The sequence below is a fragment of the Dryobates pubescens genome, chromosome 4 (assembly GCF_014839835.1).
Source record: "Dryobates pubescens isolate bDryPub1 chromosome 4, bDryPub1.pri, whole genome shotgun sequence".
Classification (NCBI taxonomy): domain Eukaryota; kingdom Metazoa; phylum Chordata; class Aves; order Piciformes; family Picidae; genus Dryobates; species Dryobates pubescens.
Genome location: NC_071615.1, coordinates 7,940,827 through 7,965,702, shown reverse-complemented (window position 1 = coordinate 7,965,702; position 24,876 = coordinate 7,940,827). Strand labels below are relative to the sequence as shown.

The 24,876-nt window shown below is 44.6% G+C and overlaps 3 protein-coding genes across 3 annotated transcripts; 1 reads left to right on the top strand and 2 right to left on the bottom strand.

Moving 5' to 3' along the window:
* Positions 1 to 2,154: 2,154 nt before the first annotated feature.
* On the bottom strand, positions 2,155 to 6,185 carry THUMPD1 (THUMP domain containing 1). Its single transcript, XM_009899702.2, has 4 exons — positions 5,959 to 6,185; positions 5,407 to 5,587; positions 4,267 to 4,515; positions 2,155 to 3,684 (listed from the first exon to the last, which is right to left on the bottom strand). Exons 1-4 carry the CDS (start codon positions 6,166 to 6,168, stop codon positions 3,362 to 3,364), a joined length of 963 nt encoding a protein of 320 aa, XP_009898004.2. The 5' UTR covers positions 6,169 to 6,185; the 3' UTR covers positions 2,155 to 3,361.
* A 2,375-nt stretch (positions 6,186 to 8,560) lies between these two features.
* Positions 8,561 to 19,378, top strand: LOC104299089 (acyl-coenzyme A synthetase ACSM3, mitochondrial). The gene is made up of 14 exons (XM_009899232.2): positions 8,561 to 8,728; positions 9,747 to 10,004; positions 11,335 to 11,545; positions 12,224 to 12,431; positions 12,670 to 12,813; positions 14,067 to 14,223; positions 15,188 to 15,267; positions 16,248 to 16,371; positions 16,883 to 16,963; positions 17,642 to 17,743; positions 18,078 to 18,205; positions 18,326 to 18,425; positions 18,978 to 19,097; positions 19,229 to 19,378. The coding sequence occupies exons 2-14, from the start codon at positions 9,795 to 9,797 to the stop codon at positions 19,313 to 19,315; spliced, it is 1,752 nt and encodes a 583-aa protein (XP_009897534.2). The 5' UTR covers positions 8,561 to 8,728; positions 9,747 to 9,794; the 3' UTR covers positions 19,316 to 19,378.
* A 642-nt stretch (positions 19,379 to 20,020) lies between these two features.
* Positions 20,021 to 24,736, bottom strand: ERI2 (ERI1 exoribonuclease family member 2). Its single transcript, XM_054161324.1, has 8 exons — positions 24,714 to 24,736; positions 24,286 to 24,425; positions 23,875 to 24,002; positions 23,580 to 23,736; positions 23,356 to 23,456; positions 22,223 to 22,304; positions 21,573 to 21,660; positions 20,021 to 21,362 (listed from the first exon to the last, which is right to left on the bottom strand). Exons 1-8 carry the CDS (start codon positions 24,734 to 24,736, stop codon positions 20,021 to 20,023), a joined length of 2,061 nt encoding a protein of 686 aa, XP_054017299.1.
* Positions 24,737 to 24,876: the final 140 nt, after the last annotated feature.

The following is a 24,876-nucleotide window of genomic DNA, read 5'->3' as shown; positions in this document are numbered from 1 at the left end:
GACAAAATCCATCCCACAGGCACCTCCAACCAGAGCCAGGTACCTCTCACCTGCTCAGTGTTTATTTCTCCCTCCCAGCTACCGCATTGGGCCATTCGAAATAGAGCTGTCCTCCAGTTAGCTGCTGTCAGCAGCCCAGATCCCATCACAGGGGAGGTAAGTAGTGTTACTCTGCTACTCATCAAGGGCCTTCTGTGAAAGAGCTTTTTCTGTACAGCTTTTAATACAGCTGTACAAACTTCTCCATCATTTTACCCAAAGTGAGGGGAGCACTCACTAAGAAACTATGAACGTGACACTTTTCCTCAAGAACATACAGAACAAAAGTCTCCAGGCAGTGGATCAAAGCACACATCAATTCTTAGCAGAATCACCTTTAACAACACGTTTACAGAAAAGACTCTAGGGTCCAAGAACTTTAAACCATTCCTTTACAGAACTCTTACAAGTTTGGAAGCAGAGTTTGCAACTTCTATCATTCATTAGTTCAAGACCTTTACTGATGCAAGGCAGGAAGAGTCTTTTGTCTTGGTAGTAAATTTGCTTATACAAAAGTGAGTTTTGTTCTGCTGCACAGGTGTGCTACAGCAAGTCTGTATTGCAGGCAATACTCCCTTATTCTCAATAAATTGCCTCATTTGTTAGGTTGCTCTACTTTAAATAATGTAATCTTTATTTATTTCCTCTTTGTAGGTGGTAAAAGCTTTTGTGGTCTTGTCTCCTCCCTTTAAGTCACAAGAGCCAAAGAAACTGGCCTGTGAATTACAACATCATGTCAAGAAGGTCACTGCTCCATACCCCAGAAAGGCAAGTCAAAAGCTCTAATACAGTCACAAACAAACAAAAAAAGCCCAGCTAGGTGCTGTGCAAGAAAAATGACAAGTGGTATTTTAGAGAGGATTGTGGAAAATAGAAGACACAACAGAATCTAAAAGCAGCTACTTCCCCAGTCATCAAATTCTCATTTAAAATAAACAGGCCACAGACCTATCTTGTTCTGAAATTTGGGGGGGGTAAGGGCAAAACAACACTATAAATCTGCTCATTTTACTTGTTTGGGTTTTTTCCTCCTCTTTTTAATCAGATGGAATTTGTCCAGCAGCTGCCAAAGAATATTGTGGGGAAAATCAAATGGAATGAACTGAGAAACAAGGAGTGGGGACACGTTTAGTTTTGACAAGCAACCTGAAAGTCCTATCCCCATCAGTTTCAATCATAATGGAGCTGTTCTAGTAGCACTATGCATCAACACAGGATTTTATTTCACCTCTTAGGCAGTGACTGTGTAGTAATGCACAAAGTTTAAGAACTCCCAACTTGGTTTTAATTGCTTTTTCTTACTTACAACTGTCCAGCCTCCTTACCAGGGTGTATGCACACACATCCTTCCAGCCACCTAATGCTTTTCAGAATTAGAGTACAAGCAGAAGTGATTACTAGGTGAAGGAGCACTGTGTCCATTCCTTGAGACCAGGTGTCTTAACTCACAAGAGGCTCATTGTTGAGGAAATCCTAACAGTGTGCAGTGAAGTTCACAGAAATGGCTGTAGATCTTCCATGCACCCAAATGAAGCACCCTTTTTGTCTGAATCTTGAAAGCCTCAAGATACAGGAATTACTGTTCAGTAAGTGCAAACTATGAACAACCAGAAGTAAAAGACTACAAACATCTTCAAGACTGCAGCACAGACAGCACCTGCACGTCAGATAGAAGCTTGACAAACAGATGGCAGCTATTCAGCAGTTCCCTCTGAAGAGCTGTATGTCCAGTAGGCACACAGATGAGTGAGAGAGAAGGAAAACAATTAAACAAAGAACCACAAACTATCCAAGAGTCTTTCTTTGTCCTTGGTAGGATAAGTTGCCTGTCTAGAATTCTGCATACCGCCACCAGTCACAGCTGTCCTTCATGTCTGGTCTCAAATGGTTCTTTCCTATGTGTGACCTAGACATTGTTGGGTTTAATCCACACACAAAGCTTCAAAATTTAAAGAAAAACACTGATGGAGGTTAGAAAGCAGAGTTTTAATAAAGGGGTAGTAGGGGAGACAGGATTGGGGGGAAAAAAGTAGTCTTAACTTTCCAACTTCTGAAAAGATTTTGAGTAAAGAGGAAAATTGAACTGTTGAGACTTGAACAAATCCTTTGCAAGACAAGTAACAAGAGGTGTTCTTCAAGATGAGTCTTTTCTCATTAATAACCCACAGGCTTTCATGCTAGAAATGAAATACTAAAGCTAGACAGTTGTACAGAAAGCACACTGAAAACCCTATTGGAAAGCAGGTTATAACTGAACTGGTTTGGGCTGCCCTTTAGAAGTCACTGTGATATCAAAAAAGCTGCTGTAACAAAAGCGAACTGACAGACCTGGAACAAAATTAATACTGTAAAGCTAAAACTGTACCAAAAAACAAACTTAAATCCCCTTGTCCATTATAGTATAATGGAGAGCTTCTTTCACAAGAAGTTTCCAAGCAGTACTTAATTCAAATTTTGAGACCCAAGGAAAAAAACAAACCCAATAAACTTTACAAACCTCACCAAGGATGAAGTCTTTGGAAAGAGCAGCAAAAGGCTATTTGCAGGTAATTACACAAGAAGATTCTGGTTTGTCACTATAGCATTTCCTATAAACCAGTAACTGCTGTATGCACAGCTGATGTAAACACACCTGTAGTTTCAGCTAAAACTGCCTGCAGTGTTCTTCTACTGATCCAGAAGTCAAATCTCTTCGTCCAAACTGTCTCCTAGTATTCAAGTATTTGATCATAGCAGTTCTTCCCATTCACTTTTAAGAACTAGCACCTCTTTGCAGATTGATGTTTGTGTGTATATATATACAGAACCCTCCATCATACAGGAAGTTACCTGTTTTAGCTTATTCATTGTTCACAGAAAAATACACCTCGAGTTACACCAGTTCTCTTCCTTGAAAACCCTCTGCAATCAACTGTCTTCTTCAGATCTCTCACTTCTGTCAGTACTTCCTGATAGAGCTGATTCTGCACTGCCTTTTGGTTTCTATTGCCATCAGATATAAAAAAAGAGTCAATCCAAGTCAGAATGGCAGCAGCTCCATCTGCATGCTTTTTGTGCTAGGTAAAGGCAGTGCAGAACAAAGCCACAGAAGAATGACAGCAAGCTTCACCGGAAAGGTTAGGATGCACTCTTGAGCACTCTTGCATCTGCTGTAATGTCAGGTCCACCTGCACAGAACATCAGGATTCTTACACATGTGGATTTTAAAAACAAGGTTTCAAAATAAACCCCACTCTCCTCTTTAAAACACCCTTTCAGAACTCTAGGGAAACTGGTTTTAATAGGTTGTGACCATGTTTACCTTTCCCTTCTACCACATTTTCTAGGCAGTCAGTGCATCATTCCCCTTGGGCTCAGCTCCTAATTCACCTTGATTCTTGCTCTCTTCTTTTGCTTCTTTTTCCTCCTCCTCCCCAGTTTCTGTTTTTTCTACCTTTGAGTTCTGTTCTCCTGTCACAGTTGATGGGTTTTGCTGTGTGTCTTCTTTGTTGCTCTTCACCACCTCCTGCAGGTTGTACTTTCTGAACAGGACATAGTCTTTCACCACACTTAAGCAACAGACATTCTTTATTATTTCCACCACAATTGTATACTGTGGGTTATTAAGATCAACTTTGTTTTCTGGGTTGAGGCTGCCCACAATTCCTGTAAAACAAAGATGTAGTTTAGAAAGTGCTAGAAAGACTGTTTCAGAACTTAAGCATGCCCTGTTGAAAGGCTTAAAGTTAAGAGAGAGAAGGCAACATCATCCTTAGCTGTAACCAATTACTTGGTTTTGTAGCTGCTTAAAATAGTGGAAGAGAGCAGGACTCTTGGAATACACCACCACAATTTACCACCAGACTGAAGTAACTGGAAAACCCTTCCACTGCAATTACCAAGAAACCAAATACTCCAGGATGGTGGAGCTGTTTTCTGAGTCATACATTCAGTGGAAATAGTAACACATTTTTTTCACTACAGCATCCAGAGAGAGAGTCTGACAGCAATCACTTCACAGCACATGTAACTGGCACTCCATATTCAACACTGTACGCTCTTCTCCTTGTCAGCACCACTGCCAACACCACCTTTTTTAAGTCTTAAGAGCAGCTTTTTTGATTCAACAGATTTCAAGCAACTACTCTGCATGCCTATTAAATCCACTTTTAATAACCTGACCTACGTTCTGCATCCAGTTGTGGGCTGCTTCTATACTCGTCTGTTTGGCGTGAAAGCCATACGTACCTGCCAGTTCCTTGATCACTTCTTCCCTACTCATATGACTGTTATTACGAGCTTTGTAAACAATCTGGAAAGTACCCTTATTAGGGGCCTTAAACCAAGGCTCAAAAAACGTTTCTGTGTATTTTTTCATATCCTCCATAAAAGCCTTGCAAGTGCCAGAGATGGGCAGCATGCGCAGGATGACTCGTGTTTTCTTCTTCTTGGTGGCATGCATGTCCTTTAATATGTGATGCACCAGGTCCTCAGGCTCTACAAGAAAAACACCTAGGTATAAGAACCAACTTGGAAGGCATTTTCTTTCCTCTTCCCCTCTCTAAGCCATCAGCCTCAAATACTTTTGCATAGAGTTGTTACTACACTAAAACTGGATCATCAGAAATTATGCTGGAGCAGGGAGGTCATTCTGCCCCTGTACTCAGCACTGGTTAGGCTCCACCTTGAGTACTGTGTCCAGTTCTGGGCCCCTCAGTTTAGGAAAGATGTTGACTTGCTGGAACGTGTCCAGAGAAGGGCAACAAAGCTGGGGAGGAGTTTGGAGCACAGGCCCTGTGAGGAGAGGCTGAGTGAGCTGGGGTTGCTTAGCCTGGAGAAGAGGAAGCTCAGGGGAGACCTTATTGCTGTCTACAACTACCTGAAGGGGGGTTGTAGCCAGATGGGGGGTGGTCTCTTCTCCCAGGCAACCAGTACCAGAACAAGAGGGCACAGTCTCAAGCTGTGCCAGGGGAGGTTTAGGCTGGATGTTAAGATGTTCTTCACAGAAAGAGAGATTTGGCATTGGAATGAGCTGCCCAGGGAGGTGATGGAGTCACCATCACTGCAGGTGTTTAAGAGGGGACTGGATGAGGCACTTGGTGCCATGGTTTAGTTGATTAGATGGTGCTAGGTGATAGATTGGACTCGATGATCTTGGTCTTCTCCAAACTGGTTAATTCTATTCTATTCTATATGGTTAAGGCAGATTCCTCTACCTTTAGCAACTCTGCTAATGACAAAATTCAGTGGCAATGGCAAAGGTAGGGGAAATCCTGTATTTGTTTGATATATACAAGTCTCTTGGAAGTCCCCTTCTGTGGCTTGTTACTAATACTGTTCAGAGCCGTTTATCCCCACAGCATAAAGCAGCACCAGTTGCTGTCCCACCTATGCCCCGGGTTCTGATGAAGACCACGTTGTTGGCACCACTCTCCACCGACTGGAAGCGCCGCAGCTTCTGCTCGGTGGAGGCGCGGATCTGGCCCACCTCCTTCTTCAGGGCAGCTTCAACATCGTCCTCGTCCTCCTCCCTCTCGCTTCCAGACAGTCGCTCCTCCTGATCTGAAAACTTCACACAAGGCACATCTCTTGTCTGGGGAGTACCGAGCAGCAGAGCCCACGTTTAAAACCGCCAGCAGGGCACCACCACGTGCTGGGCCTTGGAGGTAAGGGGCACAAGGCCTTTCCTCCAGCCAACTCGAGGGGCTGCGCTGGGGTCTGCTTACATAAACCTGCATTTTCATGTGCGTCGTGAACACCAACAGGGCTTTTTAAACACAGACTGGGAGAGGAGGCCTCACGGCGCCGCTCTCCCCGCCAGCGGTAGCGCTGCCGGGCTGCGGGAAGCGAATAACAGGACCCGGAGCGGGGGAGGCCCATACCGCGCAGGGGTGCCTCCCGCCCAATACCGAGCGACCGGCCGGACCCGCGCGCACTCACCTGCTCGGGCCCGTAGAGCAGGTCCCCGTACTCGCCGAGGAGGCTGTAGGCCTCCCCCACGCACTTGCGCTCGTTCATGTTGCAGGTGATGAGGATGCCGCGCATGCCGGCCTCCAGCTGCCGCCCGCTGCCGCGGGGCCGCTTGGCCCGCCCCGCCGCGAAGTGGCCCTTCGGCCGCCGCTTTCGCGCCGCCGGCTCCGCCGCGGCCATTGACGCCACCCGCTGCCGCCGCCGCGCACGGCGATGCCGTCAGCTCCGCGCCGCCCGGCCACCGCGCACACCGGGGGACAGCGCCCCCCTGCGGCCCGGCTGTCCCGGCCCGGCACTGCCGCAAACCGCCGGGGGAGTGGGCAGGCACCGGGCACCGACACCTGCCGCAGCGGCCGTGCGCTGCCGGCTGCTCCGGGGAAGCCGAGCGGACAGTGTAGCTGCAGGCAGCGTAGTGCCTTTGGAGGTAAAAAATACCCGGAACCCCCGCCTTGGAAATGCCGATTCACCTCAGACCACACCGGCTGCGGGCGGGTGGAGCCCCAGCCCCCGGAGGAGAGGCCGACAGAACTGGGTCTGGGTGGCCTGGAGGAGACCGAAGGAAGATCTCATTGGTAGTTATCAATATCTAAAGGACAAATGTCAGGAAGGTGGAACCAGACTCTTCTCGAGCAGCGGCCAAAGGGCAGTAGGCACAAGCTGGGAGGTTCGCATGGATGTGCCATGCGAATACAAGGACAAAATTCTTTGCATTGAGGCTGCCCAGAGAGGCTGTGGAGTCTGTGAAGGCTTTCAAAACCTGCCTGCACATGTTCCTGTGTGATTTCCTCTAGGTGATCCTGCTCCAGCAGGGGAGGTTGGACTAGATCATCCTTCCATCCCCTAGGCACAGGGCTCTGAACTCTGTGCTTAGCTGTGGCCAAACTCAGTCATGCATAGCCCTCGATGGTTTCTCTTCCCCAAACTAAAGTTCCAGGATTTATGTCTGGGTTTGGGTTAATGATTCCAGGGAAGGGGGGGGGGGGGGAGAAAAAGGAAATTTCAAGAAGTATTTATCAGTTACAACTAAAAATGGATGTGGCATTGACATCTTCTCTGAAGCTTTGTTCCTGCAAAGCCTTTGGGAGTCGCAGTTCCACACCAATTGTTAGGCATTGGTGGGATCATTCACCACATGGAATTAAAAGTCACTAAATCTTTGCAGGGCTGGGGCTGTGTGAAAGGCTCAAAGTTCTGGTGAATTACAGTGATAGTTTCTGGAGCTGGGTATGTCAGGTCGTGTTTGAAAAAGGAGGAAGAATGTCTAGAAGCAGCTGAGTGGTGCAGAGGAAATGCAATTCACCACTCAGAACTAGATTATTGCTGTGGTGAAGAAGAGCTGGGGGCTTTGGAAATACCCTTCCATGCTCTGGAAATCAGTTCTGTGCCCTACAAAAAGGTTAGAGGGCTTCTGTGGGAGTTACAGCTTTTCTCCTAAACTTGAAACCTTTTTGCCTATATGTTCCTGGCATACTCAGTGACTTTTATCACAAGCCATTGCTGTAATTTTCTCTTTACATTAGTGCCTTCTCTGGGGCAATGTAATCTGCTTAGGGAATCCCTTCAAGGCTTTCCTCTGGGAGGATTTCATCTCATGCATTTCAAAGAGCTCTTTAAAATTTCGCTACTGCAGTCTGGCTGTGGGTCTCCCTGTACTGCTAGGCAGAGAACAGCTTTGTGGTTTGGGAGAATGTCTTGAATCTACTGCACTAACTTTTCAGGGAGCTGGTTAACATTTCCTCTGAGTGTGCTGTTTACAAACAGACATGGGTAGAACCCCAGGAGGGAGCTCTGGCAGAAGTACAGGACCTATGTGCCAGTAAGGACTGTAGTGTTATGGTCACTGATCAGCACCCAGAAGACTGTTCTGGTCCAAAGATGTAGATGGACATTAGCAATCTTTCTGCTGACCTTAGAGACATGGTTTGAGAATGGAGATACAGCAGGAGCTGTTTAGGGCACTGGCAGACAGACTCTAATGCATCTTGATGTCCCAATTTAAGTTACAGCTGTCACTATCTCCCCAGCTTTTACAGGAGAGGCTGAAGGTAGAGGTATGCTCCAGTGCCACAGCCATGACCACAGTGATGCTGGTCTGTGGCCTGGGGGGAAAAAAGGATGGCACACATTCCCTCCTGCTTCTGCCATGGGAACAGAACAGGCAGTAATGCTGCACCACATAACTGCTCTGTGACCATGGGGCAAAGCTCTTACAAAACCTCACAGTCACCAGGTGTTAACAAAGCTGATCCAGGCACCAGCTGCAGCATCTCAGGAATCAACACTCATCGTCAGGGCTGAACTTCTGTGGTTACCTAAGAACCCCCAAGCTACACGCTGAGCAGTGCAGTCACAGAGCCTGTCACAAGGCTGTGACAGGCCTGTGTTGCCACAGCCAGAGCGTAACAGATGTGGCTTGGCTGTAGCAAGGTGTTATGACTGTATTACTCCATGGGCTGGTGAATGGAAAGAGAGGAGGAAAAGGAAACAGAAGAGATTTGCGACTCACTTTCTACCTCCACTCTGAGCTCTGCAGAAACCTATCAGCTGCTCTCTCTGTGCTGGACGCAGCTGGCCCCTGTGTGAGTCCAAAGTACATATAAGGAAGACAGCAGTCGGTCACTAGAGATAGCAGCAGTGCAAGAGTGGACACGTGGCCAGGAGTCTGAGATCTGTGGAAGGAGTCAAAGCTGTGACACACCTCAGCACTGAAAGGGCTTCACTTCGGTGCAAGGCGGAGGCAGTAAGTTGGAATTAACAGCCTTTACCCTCCACCCACCCCTTTTGGAGTGCTGATTTGCCTGCTGTCTGTCCACATTCCCTCTTCTCCCTGTCCCTCTGTCTCTTTCATTTGGCTGGGTTTCTCTCCTGTATTTCTCATACTTGGACTGAATGGCAGAGATCCAAAAACTGTCCCTTTGCTTCACTAAGTCACTCAAATAATTTGATTCTGCAGCTGGGTGGTTATTAATGCCACAAGGAAGCAGTAGTGTTTACATTATTTAGTAAATAAAATATGGTTGACAATGCATGAAAATAATTACTTCAGAGTTTTCAGATCTCCTGGTAAGTTTGCTCTTTTTGAGAAGTAAGGCTTTGCATTTTGGGTCCTTTTTCAGGGAGGCTTTGAATGTTTCCTCATCTCATAAAGCAATCCTTTTTGCTGACCAGGCATCAAAATGAGGTTTAAAGTGCTGATACTTGGAATCTTTCCAGGGCTTTGCTACCTTTTTTTCATTGCTGGCAACCAATGCTGCCAATATCTCCAGTGCTGATAGACCAGGAAAGCTGTGAACACCTAGTGACACTGTGGTCAGCCAGTAATTTGTGGACAGTTGCTGGATTATCTGTGCAACACATTGGTTCAGAATCTGTTGCTTCTGTGTTGTGAGTCAGTAGCAGACATTGCAGCTGGAGAAATCAGAGCTGAAGAGCTTGAGCAGCATTCAGTGCCTCTTTGCTGCATGTGACAACTAAACTGTGGTCTGCAAGATTAGCAGAGCTTACAGGAAGGGAAAGAATGTGAACTACAGGAAAGCTGCCACAGTGACAAGGCTGAGTTTTTCTGACTGAATGCAGTGGGGAAGTTAGTTGCACGGTGGGCAGTGGAAAGCAGGGGGCCAATGGCTGAATGGGAGCTGTCCCCAGCAGTTACTCGGTTAACAGATGGAATTGTTGCTCCATTCTGTGCCACTGAGCAGTAGTAAAAGCTGCTCTGAAACTGCATGGTTAATACCAGTTTTGTAACTGTATCCCTGTAGCATTGCTTGGAGAGCTAATCAGCAACAAATAACCTTGAGAAGACTGTTATGGCTCTTGCTGCTGTGCATCTCTCACTGAAGATCCCAGGTGCTGTGTCCCTGCGGGCTCCTCTGAGATCTCTCCAGCTTTGCAGCCGGTGCTACCCAGTTCACACCTCTTTCAGTTATGAAGCCATGAAACAGCAGTACAGACCAGAGATACCAGAGTACTTCAACTTTGCAAGAGATGTGCTGGACAGATGGGCTGAAATGGAAAAGGTAACAGTTACTTGGCTTTTCTGATGCTGAAATATCTAATGATGGTCATTAATGCTGGATATCTGACAAATCTAATAACCAAGACACTGGAGTTATGTTCATATAATAATCTGGTGATCATCTCATGCATTTTGAACCATGCTATCTTGTCCCTGAGTCCAAATAGTGCTTTCCTTTAATCAGCTTGCATGTGCATAAACAGGTGCCTTGTAAATGAGACAGTGAACTGTGGCACTCTACATCAATTCCCCCACCAGCTGTGGCATGCATCCCTACCTGGATGTGCCAGGCAAATCACTTGACCTTTGTGTGCTTCATTGCTTGCCTGTAAAACGAGTAAGTACAGTGTAGCATCAAACCTCACCCACCTATCCCAAATGTGAAATCTTTTGCATCAAGACCTTGGACTCTAAAAAACTGGCAAGGAAAGGGAATACCAAAAAAAACCCCAGCAAACAACATGAAGAATGGGTCTATAACCTTCATACTAGCTAGGCTACCTAGGTCTGGTTTCTGTGGCTGTAGGACTGATTTTGCAGGCTCAGGCTGTTCATGCTGAGGGGCTAAATGCAGTTCTGGCCAGCCTGTCAGCAAGAACAGAGCAGAGGTAGGACTTGACACAATAACTCCTCTTGCAGGAAAACCAGTTTTTGGCAGGCTGCAAACACAGCAGGGAACAACCTCTGAAACTTTGCCCTCTGAAGTGCACAAATAAAATCTTTTCCCCTGAAAATTAACCTCAGTGTTATTGTACCTTCAGATGCACAATAAGGTGTCACATTCTTGCTGCTTCAGTGAACGTTTTGCTGAGGAGATGATTTACTACACTGCTACTGCACATGGTATGCATGCATATCACATCACTTCACACAACAGTTGAGACATTGATTAAAGGTCACACTGTGTGGGCCTTTGCTTTTGAAACTTTGATTTAATTTTCAGAAGTATCAGAAGGGCTCAGTTCCAGATGAAGTTGAAAATGAGCTTTGAGGGCTCAGGAGGCTCTGAGGCACAACTCAGAGGTGCTTGCATTCATCAGCTGGCTTTGTTGGCATGACCTGAACCAAAAACATTCTTTATTTCTCTCTCCAGAGAGTAAGATGAAGAACTTGGGAAAGGAATACAAATTTCATGTCCTAAATGGCACGTATAGGCTGTTCTTTTTATGGGGGGGTTCTCTGCCTTACCTGGAATCTCTGGCTAATTTCTGTTGCATCCCCAGGTTTCTCCAGCACTGAATAAGTGATGAATGCCTTTTCCCCTTAGACTTAAGGTAAAGTCAATGTGTTTCTAAAGTGAAGCCTTTTCCCTCTACCCTGTTGTTCCATAGGAGGGGAAAAAGTCTAAAAACCCTGCATTATGGTGGGTAGATGGTGCTGGAGAAGAGGTGAGGTGGAGCTTTGAGGAGCTGGGAGTGCTGTCCAGGAAGGTTGCAAATGTGCTCTCTGATGCCTGTGGTCTGCAACAGGGAGACAGAGTTATTCTGATTCTGCCCCGGATCCCGGAGTGGTGGCTGGTGAACGTGGCTTGCATGAGAACAGGTTAGTAAAAGCAGAGTAATGGTCTGTAGGTACAGAAACTGTGACTTAAATCCTTGCTGCACCTTGATGCACCCAGAACTACCAACGTGCTACTGAGGATGAACCAACATTCATGCTGGTTGAAACCACTCTTCATGCCAAGTTTTTCCTTCATGGAGCTTTCAGGACTTCTGCACATGCTCCAGGTGTTAAGGAAACCTTGTGAGTCTGTGTGCCTCTGCCATTCTTCTCTTCACAGCACCTGTGGCACATTGCAAATGCACCCTCTTGCTAACTTGCAGTGAAATTAGCCCACTTTAAATGTTTCACTTTTCCCCCTGTGGGATCTGTTACTCAGCTTCCTGTTGTCTTGGGGCCTCACAAACACTAGCAGCAAACCTGTGAGGCAACACCCAGGAGAAAGGTTGAGAGAGATGGCATGTTCCAGAGGCAGTGTTTTCAGAACAAGGGAAATTACTCTGATTTCTTTTACTGTCCCATGCTCAATGTAGCATTTGCTAACTTGTGCTAATTCTCACATAGCATTTAATCCACCCAAGAAAGCAGTATATTTACACGTGGAGGGCCAAGTCCTGCTTCCCCCCACAAAGGAACAAAGTAAGCTGAAGCCTACTTGTAGATACAGGTGATATTCCAAAGTGTTGAGATGGTTTTTCCATTCTGCTTCCTTCCATTTAGGAACTGTCTTGATTCCTGGCACACAGCAGCTGACAGCAAAGGATATTCTTCACCGGCTACAGAAATCCAAGGCGAAGTGTATCATCACTGATGATTCTGTGGCACCAGCTGTAGATTCTGTTGGGGCTGAATGCCAGTCTCTGAAATTCAGGTTGCTTGTGTCAGAAGGCCACAGAGAAGGATGGCTGAACTTTAAGGATCTCTTGAAGTGAGTAAATACCATTGTGAAAGCAGCACAGCAGTAATGAAAGCTAAGCACAGCCATTGGGTTTTGAATAGGAAATGTTGCCAACCACCAATATATTTTCACCCTTTTAGGACTGCAGTGTGGAAAAATACCAATGTTTGTGACACCTTTATTGCTGCAGTTGTTCTGGTTAAATGTTTTCCAAAATGTGTAAGTCACACTTGCTAATCACTCTATTCATCACTGTGCTTATTTTAAGAAATGCTCCTTCTGGTCACCGGTGTGTGACCACGAAGTGCCATGATCCAATGGCTATCTTCTTCACCAGTGGAACTACAGGATCTCCAAAAATGGTTGAACATTCCCACAGCAGCTATGGTGTTGGCCTTACAGTAAGTGGAAGGTACAGATACCACTTTAAACCAGACATATTTACCTAGCTAGTCACATAGCAGAAGGAAGAGACAGAAGGATTTTTACCAGAAACTTTCATTTCGATAGTTCAAAACCAGCAGGTGTTTCACATTAAAAAAAAAAATGAAAATGAGGGGCTTTTTCCATAAAACAGGGCAGTTTGAGTCCAGCTGCCTTGGTTTATAGAGAATGGAGTGATCATACAGTCACTAACTTCTTTTAGAATCGTAGATTCATAGAACTGTTTGGGTTGGAAAAGACCTCCAAGATCATCCAGTCCAACCATCAACCCAACGCTACCATCACCACTAATCTATGTCCCCAAGTACAGTGTCCAGATGTTTCTTTAATACCTCCAGGCATGGGGACTCCATCACCTTCCTAGGAAGCCTGCTGCAATCCCTGATCACTCTTGCAGCAGAGACATTTTTCCTCATCTCCAACCTAAACCTTCCCTGGCACAACTTGAGGCCATTTCTTCTCGTTTTGTCACCTGACAGTAGAGAGAAGAGACCAATCCCCACCTTACTACAGCCTCCTCTCAGGGAGTTCTAGAGAGCAATAAGGTCTCCCCTCAACCTCCTCCTCTCCAGACTAAACACCACTGAACATTTATTTTAGCTGTTGGTACATTTGTCATTGTGTATAGCTAATAGAATGTCCATGAACTGCACATCAGCACATGTTTATGAAGTCTGTATCATAAAAGAGAAAAAAACCCATGGGCCAGTTAAATCTTCTGAATTAATCTGTGTCTGGATTAGACACAAGTCCTGCAGGAAGAAAATGCTGATAGCTGAGAATCTTTAGCTTTATAAAGCAGTGTCATTTTTAAGTTGATTTTTGCAATGCATTTTGCTCTAACAGGCAAAGAATAACAAATGAGAAAATACCAAATTAGAAGCAGGTGAACAAGAGAAGGAAAATTCCTCGTCCCTAAAAATTAGTTCAACGAAACCTCAGCAATGCCATTCATATTCATACAACACCATATGCTGAGGTGGTGTTTGCTTGTCTGTCAGTGTAAGTTTTCCCCTAGGAAAATGCAACACCAGTCTCTTTTGCTGACATCCTGCCTGTGCTGTGACTTATCCCTGCTCAGAAATTCAATTTCTTTTAACTGCCTTTTACCCAAGACAACCAGTGATGGATTTGCTTCACTGGCACATCTCTGGTTGGTATTTTAATATTTGCCTTATTCATGCCAAACAGAGACTGTGAATGGTTTCCTTATTTTACCAGGTACTGGCTGGACTTGACTTCTTCAGATATACTTTGGAATACATCAGACACAGGCTGGGCAAAGGCAGCTTGGAGCAGCATTTTTTCATCATGGATTCAAGGGACGTGTGTGTTTGTACACAAGATGCCACACTTTGACCCACACATTGTCTTTGAGGTAAGTGGTGGGAGCCCAAGCAGAACTATTCTCTATGTCTGCTTTTGCCTAGGTTTTCATTTCCTCTGGTGCTGCACAGGGACAAAACAGTTACAACTCACCAACCAGTAAGTAAACAACTAGTTAAGTAGTGAGTGCTGCAAATGTTTATCCCAAACAAGGGCATACTTGATATCCAGAGTTTCATCATATGAAGTGCTCTGGACACTTTATGTTGTGGATTTGACTGCACAAACCTGCAGGCATCCATTATTAGGCCTAAAATGGAAGTACACAAGTTGTTGTTCTGGAACTTGTGGAGCCCTTTGGTGTTGTTTTTCAAACAAGTGACAATAACAGATGGATGAGAATTTCAGTTCTGCCCCATGTAATTCAGAGTTAAGGAGTGAAGTGGCAGTGAGGTTGGATTTCTTTAACAACAGGCACCAACTTTATATTCTCTTACATCCACACACAATTTCTCAACAGCTGAAAAAGACAACTGAGTTTCTCTTTGCAGGGAATGACATTATCACCTTCTGCATGTTAATTAAGTGGCTGGAAATTGCTAGTTAGTATTAGGGCATGTTGAAAACCACTGTCAGTTGGAACACCTACAGAGCATCTCAAATAGCAGCCTTATGGTTTCACTTGTTTTCTACTTAACTGTAATTATGAGGAAATTCTGCAAGAGAAACTGTAAAGCTTTCCAGAGGAAAAAAAACTTCAGTGTGTGGAACTAATTGTAAAATTAGGTTCTGCTTTGAAGCTGAAACTAATTAAATGTAACTGCAGTGTGTTGGTGTTGGCAAGTATGGTGCTAACTGCTTTTGGGACACAACGCTTCCTCTGTGTGTTTCACAAGCTGCATGCAGAGATCATTATATTGTTGCTTACAATGAAGATGACACCCCACAGGTTTCAGTACCTAGTCTGTATGGTTTCTTTTTATTTATTCATCCTGTTTAAATTTTGAATTCTCTAGAGTCTGTCAAGATTTCCCATCACTGTTTTCTGTTCTCCTCCAACTGCCTATCGAATGCTTGTGCAACATAAAGTGTCCAGGTAAGCAAAAGCAGAGTAACTTCACTGGTGCATTTAATCAGACCAACTGCTCATCTCACCTTGCTTTTGTTCCAAATTTACTATGGCAGAACAGTAACACAGCTTATGTATTTCCCAACATTTTGAATCTGAAGTATTAGGAGCAAAGTCAGAATAAAGGCTTAGGCTCAGTTTAACTATCTCAGATTTCATATTTTACATTCAACTAGCAAAAGAGTTTAAAGCAGTTTAGCTGAGGGTGTAAGAGGACAGACATGATATCACAACTGACATTTTCTTCAGAAGTGATGTTATAATCACAGAATCCCTGTTTTTGCACTTGCTCCTGCAGCACTGTAGCTACAAGATGTGTGTCAGGATAGCTTGGTGAAATGTATGAAACATTCCTTGGCCTCATTTAACTCTTCTGTGAGTTTTTCTTGTCATTAGGGGTGAACTTTGTTACTCCTTTTCAGTTTAGACCTCAGACAGATTCTAGGAGTGGAAACAGCATATTGATGATTAGATTTTTCAAATAGAATAGAATAGACCAGGTTGGAAGAGACCTTTGAGATCATCATGTCCAGCCCATCATCCAACTCCATCTAATCAACTAAACCATGGCACCATCAAGTCTCCTTCTAAACACCTCCAGTAATGGCAACTCCACCACCTCCCTGGGCAGTCCATTCCAATGGGCAATCACTCTCTCTATGAAGAATTTCTTCCCAACATCCAGTCTAAACCTCCCCTGGCACAGCTTGAGACTGTGTCCTCTCAATGCAGAAGTAAACCAGCAGATTTTTTTCCTCTTTGCTTTGTTTGTTGGCTTTGGGTTTTGTTTTTTCAGATTTGGGTTTGTTTAGCACTCCACAGTTCAGATAGAATGAACTCAGTAAAAATGCTGGGTTTTTACAGCAAGGATCCCACGACAGGGGAATACAGGAGTGGGATGCAGCCTACAGATGATGCCAATGTTCTGTTTTCTCTTTCTCACTAAGCTATCAATTCAAAGGCCTGCGGCACTGCGTGAGTGCAGGGGAGCCAATCAACCCTGAGGTGATGGAAGAGTGGAAAGCGCAGACTGGGCTGGATATTCACGAAGGCTATGGACAGACAGAAACAGTATGTGCAGCTTTGCAGCTGTAAGCATGTATGCTTTATGGATACAGCCATGTATTCCTTTCAGGTTGCCCAGAAAAAGTTATTAAAATGATTGCACACAGTTGAGACTTCAGGGGAAAAGTCAGTTGCAGTAAGCAACGGTGGCGGGGAAAAATAGGTTTTGTAAGTTACTGGATACTCTTAACAGCTTCACCCAAAATCCAAGGACTGTTTTTCACTCCTGTGGGCTTTGGATTGGGAACTAACACAGGAGAGGTATATTTCTCATTACTGCATTCCAAATTCTGCTTCTGTCTTTAGAGCACTCACTAACAGTGAGTGGGCATGAGTCTGAGGGCATAGTTTCTCTCTAGAAGTTTCATCATTGGCTGTAAGATCGTAACAAAGACAATTAGTATTCCTTACATCAATACAGAATATTAGCTGAGTTATTTTTAAACCTAAAGACTGAATATACAAGCCACAGTTTAACTAACAACAAATAATTAAAATCCAACACCACTTGTTACAGGTGCTGGTCTGTGGAAATTTTAAGGGAATGAAAATCAAACCTGGCTCTATGGGAAAGCCATCTCCAGGGTATGATGTGAAGGTATGGTACCTCTGGTGACTCAGTCTCTCTCTCTTGCCTAACCACTTTCCATTGAAGAGGTCTGAAAGCTCCAGTGCAGAGATGTAGCATGCACACTCAGCAGTGGATGCAAGAGTGAAGAAAGGCAGGGTACTGCCCTACTCTGAGCATACCGAATAAACAGCTGGACTTCCCTGCTGCACCATCCTCACCATCGGTGACGACATCCCAGTGCTAACTGTCAGATATGACACTTGCAGGCAGTGATAGAATTAAACTGCTGAGTCAAAGATGAGTGGGGGTGAATATTGTTTCCTGGTGATAACAAAGCTACAGAAGCAGGTTCTAGCACCACATCAATTTGCAATGTGGATTAAGATTTTTAGTATCTTTCAGTTCTCCTACCCCATCACTTAGGTTCCTCCCTGGGGTCTTACTAACTCCATCACATGATCCTCCGTGGGGTCTTACTAACTTTATCATGTTTGCATAGTGCTTGGCATTCCTCAGATAAATGACATAGTGCAAAGTACAGTGCATTAGTAACAATGGCACTTCAGTTGTCAGAGAAAGACCCTCTACTGCTACAGATCATCTCCCTGTGGAGGTGGGGGGGAAGCCAGCTTTATACATTTTAAATGCACACCAAGATTTTATCATCTTTGGCTCCAAGATAATTAAACTGTGTTTTATTTTTAGATTATAGATGAAAACAGTAACATTCTGCCTCCTGGAAGAGAAGGAGATATTGCCATCAGAGTAAAGCCTACCAGACCACTTTTTCTTTTCACTTGCTATGCTGTAAGAATATTTCTACATTTAAAGTAGATATCCTGTTAAATCTCTCTCACAAGGAACCTGAAGCCCTATTTCATTTACTTCTGCTTTGCTTACCAATCTGAAAACCCAGGGCAGGAGGAAAGAGGGATTTCCACTTTCTTGCTGCAGTTGCTTAAGTTTGTATCTTAGTAATGGGGAATTCATAATTCTCTGTTATTAACATCCCACTTGAATCTCATGCATATAACCACAGCTGAAGAAGCTGTAATTTAGTGATATTTGGACTGCCCTCGCTTCTGTGCTGCATGTCAGAGTGCAATGTTGTGCATTTTTAAGGGAGTTTAATGTTTCCTAGGATGATCCGGAGAAAACAGAGGCAACAATTCGTGGGGATTTTTATGTGACTGGAGACAGGGGGATTATGGATGAGGATGGATACTTCTGGTTTGTTGGAAGAGCTGATGATGTCATTAATTCTGCTGGGTAAAACTTAAGAGTGATTGGCAGTAAATCATTAAACTTGAATAGCACAGATGATTCAGGGGGAAAGTTCTATTTATGTGTTACCAAATACAACTAAAAGCCCTTTCCTCCCTTCTAAAGATACCGTATTGGACCTTTTGAAGTAGAAAGTGCCCTAGTGGAGCACCCTGCAGTGGTGGAGTCAGCTGTTGTCAGCAGTCCAGACCCCATCAGAGGAGAGGTAAACTATGTATTTCTTAGTAGCTTTGTGCATACCAGAGCTAATATAAAACAACTTCCAAGGGATTTATCTGTCCAGGGTTGGTTTTCGTTTGTGGTTTGGTTTCTGGGTTTTTGTTTGTGGTTTTGTTTTTGTTTCAGGCGTGTTTTGTTTGGTCTGGGTGGTTGTTGTCATTGGGTTGGTTTGTTTGTTTTAAGTTACTACTAAAAAAAACCATCCAAGCTGGCATTTCTACTCTGTCAGACACTGACTGAGAAATCCACCCAGGACAAAACTGACCAAGGCAATTGCCCCAAATCCAGTGTAACAAAAGCACCATTTGAGGCTTTCCCTGTCATTCAAGTACTTAGTTTTCAGTCTTTAATACATGTAACAAACTGCCTGCACAGTCCAGACTCAGTGAGCACACACAGGCTTCAGCAAAGCTTTTTGTACCTGCTCTGTACATTACTCTGTAGGTTTTCAGCAAGTATTTGGTTAAAGTTTCAGATCTTATTCTTGTGTAATACAGTTTCATTGGCATTTAAACCATTGCTGCCACAACTCCTTTAGGTGGTGAAAGCCTTTGTTGTTCTGACATCTGACTATGCTTCACAAGATCCAGAAAAAATGATGAAAGAGCTGCAAGACCACGTTAAGAAAGTTACTGCTCCATACAAGTATCCTAGGAAGGTGAGTGCTCAAATACCCAGATAATTTGCACTGTCATAAGACAGGGGATGTTAACTGCTGTGTGCAGGTTAAGAGAAAGTGAAAATGTAGGTAAACTCTGATTTTGTGTTGCCTTTTCCTGTTCCCAATAGATGGAGTTTGTTCAGCAGTTGCCAAAAACTGTTAGTGGGAAGATCAGAAGAAATGAACTGCGCCAGAAGGAGTGGAGGAAAGATTAGCAGCGCTTCTTGCATTTTAACAGGAATCTTTCCAAGCAAGGTATTGCAGATTTACATGGTGGCAGAGAGATACCACACCTTTCTTAGTTTAGGTTTGAATAAATTCTTACCCAATTCCCAGATCTGGCTGTCCCAGGTGCTGTACTAACAGCTGTATCAGTACAGCAGGCAAACCCTACACATCAGATGAGGAGCTCATGTCGTCAAGAGAGCAACAGGTGATGTGTGTTAAATAAAGTATTTCATGAACTGTCACCAGCATTTTGTCTTTATTATTTAATTTTAAAAGGATACAAAACCCAGCAAGTTTATAAGAATGCTGTTGCTCCAAGAATGACTTTTGAGAAGGGCAACAACTTCTGCCTCACAATTTTAAAAGGTATAATCATTGCAAGTATATTTAGGGGAAAAAAAACTGCAGATAAAATCTGTACTATTAAAATGTTCTTTTAAGGTCTGGACCAGTACCACAGAATTTAAAATCTCTGGTAAAGCAGATTTGTAGCAACTTTAATTGTAGCACTTACACCATTGTCTGTTCTCTCAGGCTTCATTGATGAGCTACTTTATGATATGTTGGTATTTCGGGATGCTTGAGCCATTCCCATTTCTATGTTAACCAAGCTGTCTCCCATTCTCAGAAGAGCTCTCTGACATCATTTGGCTGTCCTGGATGTATTATGCATGGTCAGTTATTACCAGTTTTCAAGTTCTCATAGAGGGTCGAAGAGGCAAGTATTTTCTGTTGCAAGAGTTTCCTGAATTGTTAGTGCAAGTTCCTAGAGAGGTCACAGCATCTGCATTCAGGCTGAGACCATCAGATTTCTCTTTCAGAAGTGCATGTTCCCACTTGAAGTATCCACAACCTTTCTTCTTACCTTTGTGCTTGCCAACAGGACAACAAAAAAAGGCTTTGCCATGGTTTGGACCAGCATTTGACACATTCAGCCTTTTAGCTCTTCGACCACAGTTACACAGAGGGGGAGTTGGTTTGCTGTTTTTCACAGCTCTTGCAGAGTGAACTGAATTGACTGTGGAGTTCAGAATGGCAGGAGATACTTGGGGCAAATTTGAACTCCTTAAAGGTAAGGAATGGTGAAAAGATGTACTTTTCTCTTCATAGATAGCAAAAGACTGTTTCTTTGCTGGTGGGAAGGTTTTTGGACTAGTTGGCTTTCTTTTAGGGACCTCTGCTGGAGTGGAATCATTTCCAGCTGATGCTGCTGAAGTACCATTTACCTTTGCAGGTGGTAACTTAAAAGCTGAAAACGTTGAGGTCTGCCTTTGTACTGCTCCTACATTGTAGATAGTAGTATCAGGACTTTTGTAAACAATAGATTTCAGGGGTTCCACAGGTACTATGGGGTTCTCCAAACTCTGATTTTCTGAACTGAGCAAAGCCAATTGTTTTGAGATTTTTTTCTCTTCAAATGCTGTTGAAATATCTCTACTTGAGTCATCTTTGGATGGAATACAGTCTGAATTTTGTTCACATTGAGATTCTGGTATCAAAGCAACATCTTCCCAGTCACTCAACAGAGATAAGCAATCAGAACTAGTGCTGATATCTTCATTAGAGATATTAACTGAAGAGATGGTTGTGGAGACGAGCACTAGTCCTGACCCGGGTACCAGAGGGTTATATCCAGCTGTACTCAGAGGCTGGTGATTGCTCAATCCTTGCCAAATGCCTGCTGATACAGTATGGGGAGATTGCTGTGCCTGCTCAAGAGGAACAGGAAATCTGTCAGTAGATGCTGTTGAAGAGCTTTGGGATTGAGCATGCAACTCAGTCCTTGAGCTGCTGCTAGGTACAACACAGACATCTGCAGATGAATCAGGGCAAGCGGTCTGATGATGTTCTTCAGTTTGTACATTAGAATTTAGCTTAATTCCGGCAACACCGTTCTGCTTTTTCTCAGCCAGGGAGCTTGTTTCACAAGCTCCATCTCTAGCTGTTTCAGGTCTGCTGTTTCTTCCCAGTGGAGTCTTGTCAGAGAAGTTTGTAGTCAGTGTTCTGGAAATTGTATTATTCTTCAGATGTGCCCAGGGACCCCGTAAACAAAAAGAGATTTTGCAAAGTGAATACCCAGAAGTTTCAGGAATCAATGCACAGAATTAATAAGTGTATCAGTCTAGGGATGTTCTGTTCGACTCACAGCCGAGATGCTGCGTTTGTTGTTTGAATTGCTCACCTTTCATCTGTATTCCTGGCTCCAAAGCAAGTGGGAAGGAAGATACAAAGTAGTTACTAACCTTATCCAAAGATTTAGTAACCTTCAGCACGCATCCATCACAAATCAGCCTCCAAGCAAGCCGGGCAGTATTCCGGGAATCATCCAACCCTTCAGAAGTATGGTTACATTAGTGTCTTAGCTTTAAACTACCAATGGGGACAGTTCCTATTAGAGGAAAAATATAATCTAGGAAAGCCTTACAAAAAAGGGCAAGGATTCACAGAAATCTGGCACATAATTATCTAGCTCCAAAAAGGCAAGTGGAAGTAAAAAAAAAGAATCCCAAAAGTTCCCAGTGATGAAACATCTGAAGGACTGAATGTATATACACACAAGTTGTTTGTGTTCAAAGCTATCAGGTAAGATCAAGCTTCCATAGCCTTTGCCTCTTTTCTTTTGCACCCAGAAATTGTGCCCTCAGTAGCACTAGGAGAGATTTCAGAAGTAAAGCATGAGGTCAGTAAGAAGTCTCTGATCTTTGAAGCATGTAGCCTTTCTTGTTTCCATGTGTCTGTTGGACTGAGCACTTCATAACCTGAAGCAGTTACTGTTCAGGGGAATGATTAGCTGTTAGTAGCTGCTTTGGTTTAGCTAACTTAAGCTAAGTAGTAGCTATTTAGCTTTAGAAAACCCATACATATTAAAATGAGGATCATCATGTCGTGCTTACCAGAATGCTCCCGTCCTGCAAAAGCTAGCCCCAAATCCTGCAGAGCACCATTTAGCCCTTTGGGCTGTCTGTTATAGAAGGCCTAAGGAAAAAAAAATGCAGGTGCTTCACATAAAGCATTTTAAAACATCTTCTTAGTGAAGTGAGAACCGTTTCAGAAATACCACCTCATGAATAGTGAATCTCCCGAGGCACTTGTGCAGGTCAGGCATCTTCATTGTACAGGCAGGCGACTTACCCTGTAACAAGCTGGGCTGGAGAGAATCCTCAATCCCTCCTCAGTCTTAAACTAATCCACTTTGTCTTAGCTCTGGAGTCAGGCATTTGCACTTTATGGCTTACATTGATAAAGGCCTTAACAGCACAGCACTATACAACTATAGATAATATCCTGAGATGTTTAAATTGCTGCATAGTGCAAAGGCATGGGCATTAACATATTTGGCATCGGGATAAATTCTTTCTAAGTGAGTATTGCTACTCGCTCCCAGGATCTCATTTGATCACAAGAAAGGAGGAATATTCATAATATTGATCTTTAGAGATCTCACTCTGCTACCTAGGTTAAGAGACTAGGCTATGAGTGTCAGAACAGGTAGAGCCCTGAATCACCCTTGAAAGCTTCCTTGACTACACAGGGGTACACTTGGGGTGCTGTCAGCCCACAAGTTGGAACTCTGTGGCAGTGCAGACTGTAGTAAATACACATTCATTTTCTCAGTATTATGCATGCTATTCAGAATAGACTTTCTGGCCCAAGAGCAGTTTACAGGCCAGACCTCTGCCTTTAAAGAGATGATGACTACTTTCTATGCAGCAATAAGAGCACAAAAAAAGGAAGGAAATAAGGAAGCAAGCAGAGCAAAAGATGTCAGGAAAGGAAGAACAGCTCAAAAAATTCACCTAGGACTGTCAGTCAGTTGTCTAAGGATAATGCCAAGTTGTTTTTCTGGCATTAAGATTTCTATTAAAATTCACACAGTTCTAGGGCAGGCAGTTTGTTAGGGAGTGATAACAGCAGGGGAGGAAAACAAATGGGTTCCTCTAGTCACTGGAACATAGAATATTGGTTCAGATAGAATTAGCCTTTGAGATATGGGTATAAATGATTCACAGTTTCTCCATCTTCTCACCCTGTACGTTGCTTTGAGATCAATCCAGGAATTGAAAATGGCAGGTTTTCGCAGCTGCTTCCTTTTACATTCATACTGCAAACACACACCCAGGTCCCAGTCTGCACAGAAAGAAAAAGCCACAAACAATCCTAGAAGCATAGACAATCTCACTAGCACCACCAAATGTTGGTTTTTGTTACATGTAGGAAAGGGCAGAAAAAGCGAATGAAAATTGTATTTACCCGTCCAAGTAACAAAGGTGCATGCTTTTGCTTCAGAGTTAGAGTTGCTTAGAGTGTCTCTGCTGAATATGATTTTCTTCTCCTTTTGTATCTTTTCAATCCATTTCAAAAACTGTGATAAGCAAATGTTTAGGGGGACCCCTTCATCAACCTGATCCTTTATAAAACAGAAGTGTGCCTGTGTTAGCGTGCACCGACATTCATTTAATTACTTTTAGAGCTTTAAAAGCCTCCAACTTAAAACAGCAAACAGCAATTACAGCAGTGTAAAATAATGCTAAATAGCAGTTATTACCTGGGTAATGCCTGTTAGTTCTGTACAAAAATCAGACAGAAGGGGATGCTCCTGGGGCTGGACGTAGGTGTGGAACTCAGATTCAATGTCTCCTGTAGAAGTGTTTAACAGGACTGCTGGGAATTCAACTGTGCAAGAAAACCCCAAAGGGAACGGGGCAAACAAACAAACGAAAAACAAACCATGAAGCCAGAAGGGTTAGAGCTGGTCCCAAAAATTATGTCCCCTGCTTTAAATAGAGGTTGAAATATAAGGAATTAGACTGAAAATGACGGAACGAAGACAGGACGTTCAGAACCGTCTCCTACACACGCCAGCACCCTGGCCAACACCCTCCTGCCCGCTACACCCCGCAGCCGGGCTTCTCCCGTTCGGAGTTGTGTGTCCGGGCACCCCGCACCCCACACTCACTGATCTCGGGGCTGCGCCGCCCCGGGTCCCGCCAGCACGTTGCCTCGAAGTCCAGCACGATCAGGAAGCCGAAGCGTTGCTCTGCCGCCGCCTGCGCGCTGCTCCGCCCCCGCGCACTGCTCCGAGCCAGTCCCAGCTGCCTGCGGACCGCAGAGGGGCCGGCATCGCCTCAGCACCCCGGTGCTGAGCGGCCCATCCTCCCCTGCCGCTCCGCGCCTGGGATGAGCGGACACCCGAGTCTCCCTCAGCACCCCGGTGCTGAGCGGCCCATCCTCCCCTGCCGCTCCGCGCCTGGGATGAGCGGACACCCGAGTCTCCCTCAGCACCCCGGCCCGCCGCAGCGCCTCGCCCCCCCGGACGCCACCACCCCGTCTGCGCTCCCTGCAGCGGTCTCGGCGGGCGAGATCTCCCAGCCCAGCGGCCCGCACCTGGCAAGGCGCTTGGTAGCCATCTCCGCTCTCAGCCCCGCATGGGCGGATAGCAGCCATCCCGGAAGGGGCTCGGCGCCGCAGCGGCCATTTGAAACCTCCCGCCGGAGGCAGTGGACCCGCCCCAATCGGTGCTGTCGGCGGATCGACTGCTCCGGCCTTG

Coding starts and splice junctions, on each gene's coding strand:
- THUMPD1 (XM_009899702.2), bottom strand. CDS start 6,168: ATGGCCGCGGCGGAGCCGGCGGCGCGAAAGCGGCGGCCGAAGGGCCAC. Junction 4,516..5,406: donor CATCAGAACCCGGGGCATAG/GTGGGACAGCAA, acceptor TTTTTCTTGTAG/AGCCTGAGGACCTGGTGCAT. Junction 3,685..4,266: donor AGTGATCAAGGAACTGGCAG/GTACGTATGGCT, acceptor TTTGTTTTACAG/GAATTGTGGGCAGCCTCAAC.
- LOC104299089 (XM_009899232.2), top strand. CDS start 9,795: ATGGCTCTTGCTGCTGTGCATCTCTCACTGAAGATCCCAGGTGCTGTG. Junction 18,206..18,325: donor GATGTCATTAATTCTGCTGG/GTAAAACTTAAG, acceptor TCCCTTCTAAAG/ATACCGTATTGGACCTTTTG. Junction 19,098..19,228: donor CATACAAGTATCCTAGGAAG/GTGAGTGCTCAA, acceptor TGTTCCCAATAG/ATGGAGTTTGTTCAGCAGTT.
- ERI2 (XM_054161324.1), bottom strand. CDS start 24,736: ATGGCTACCAAGCGCCTTGCCAG. Junction 24,003..24,285: donor GCGGCGCAGCCCCGAGATCA/GTGAGTGTGGGG, acceptor TTTCTTGCACAG/TTGAATTCCCAGCAGTCCTG. Junction 22,305..23,355: donor ATCTCAAAGCAACGTACAGG/GTGAGAAGATGG, acceptor TTTTTTCCTTAG/GCCTTCTATAACAGACAGCC.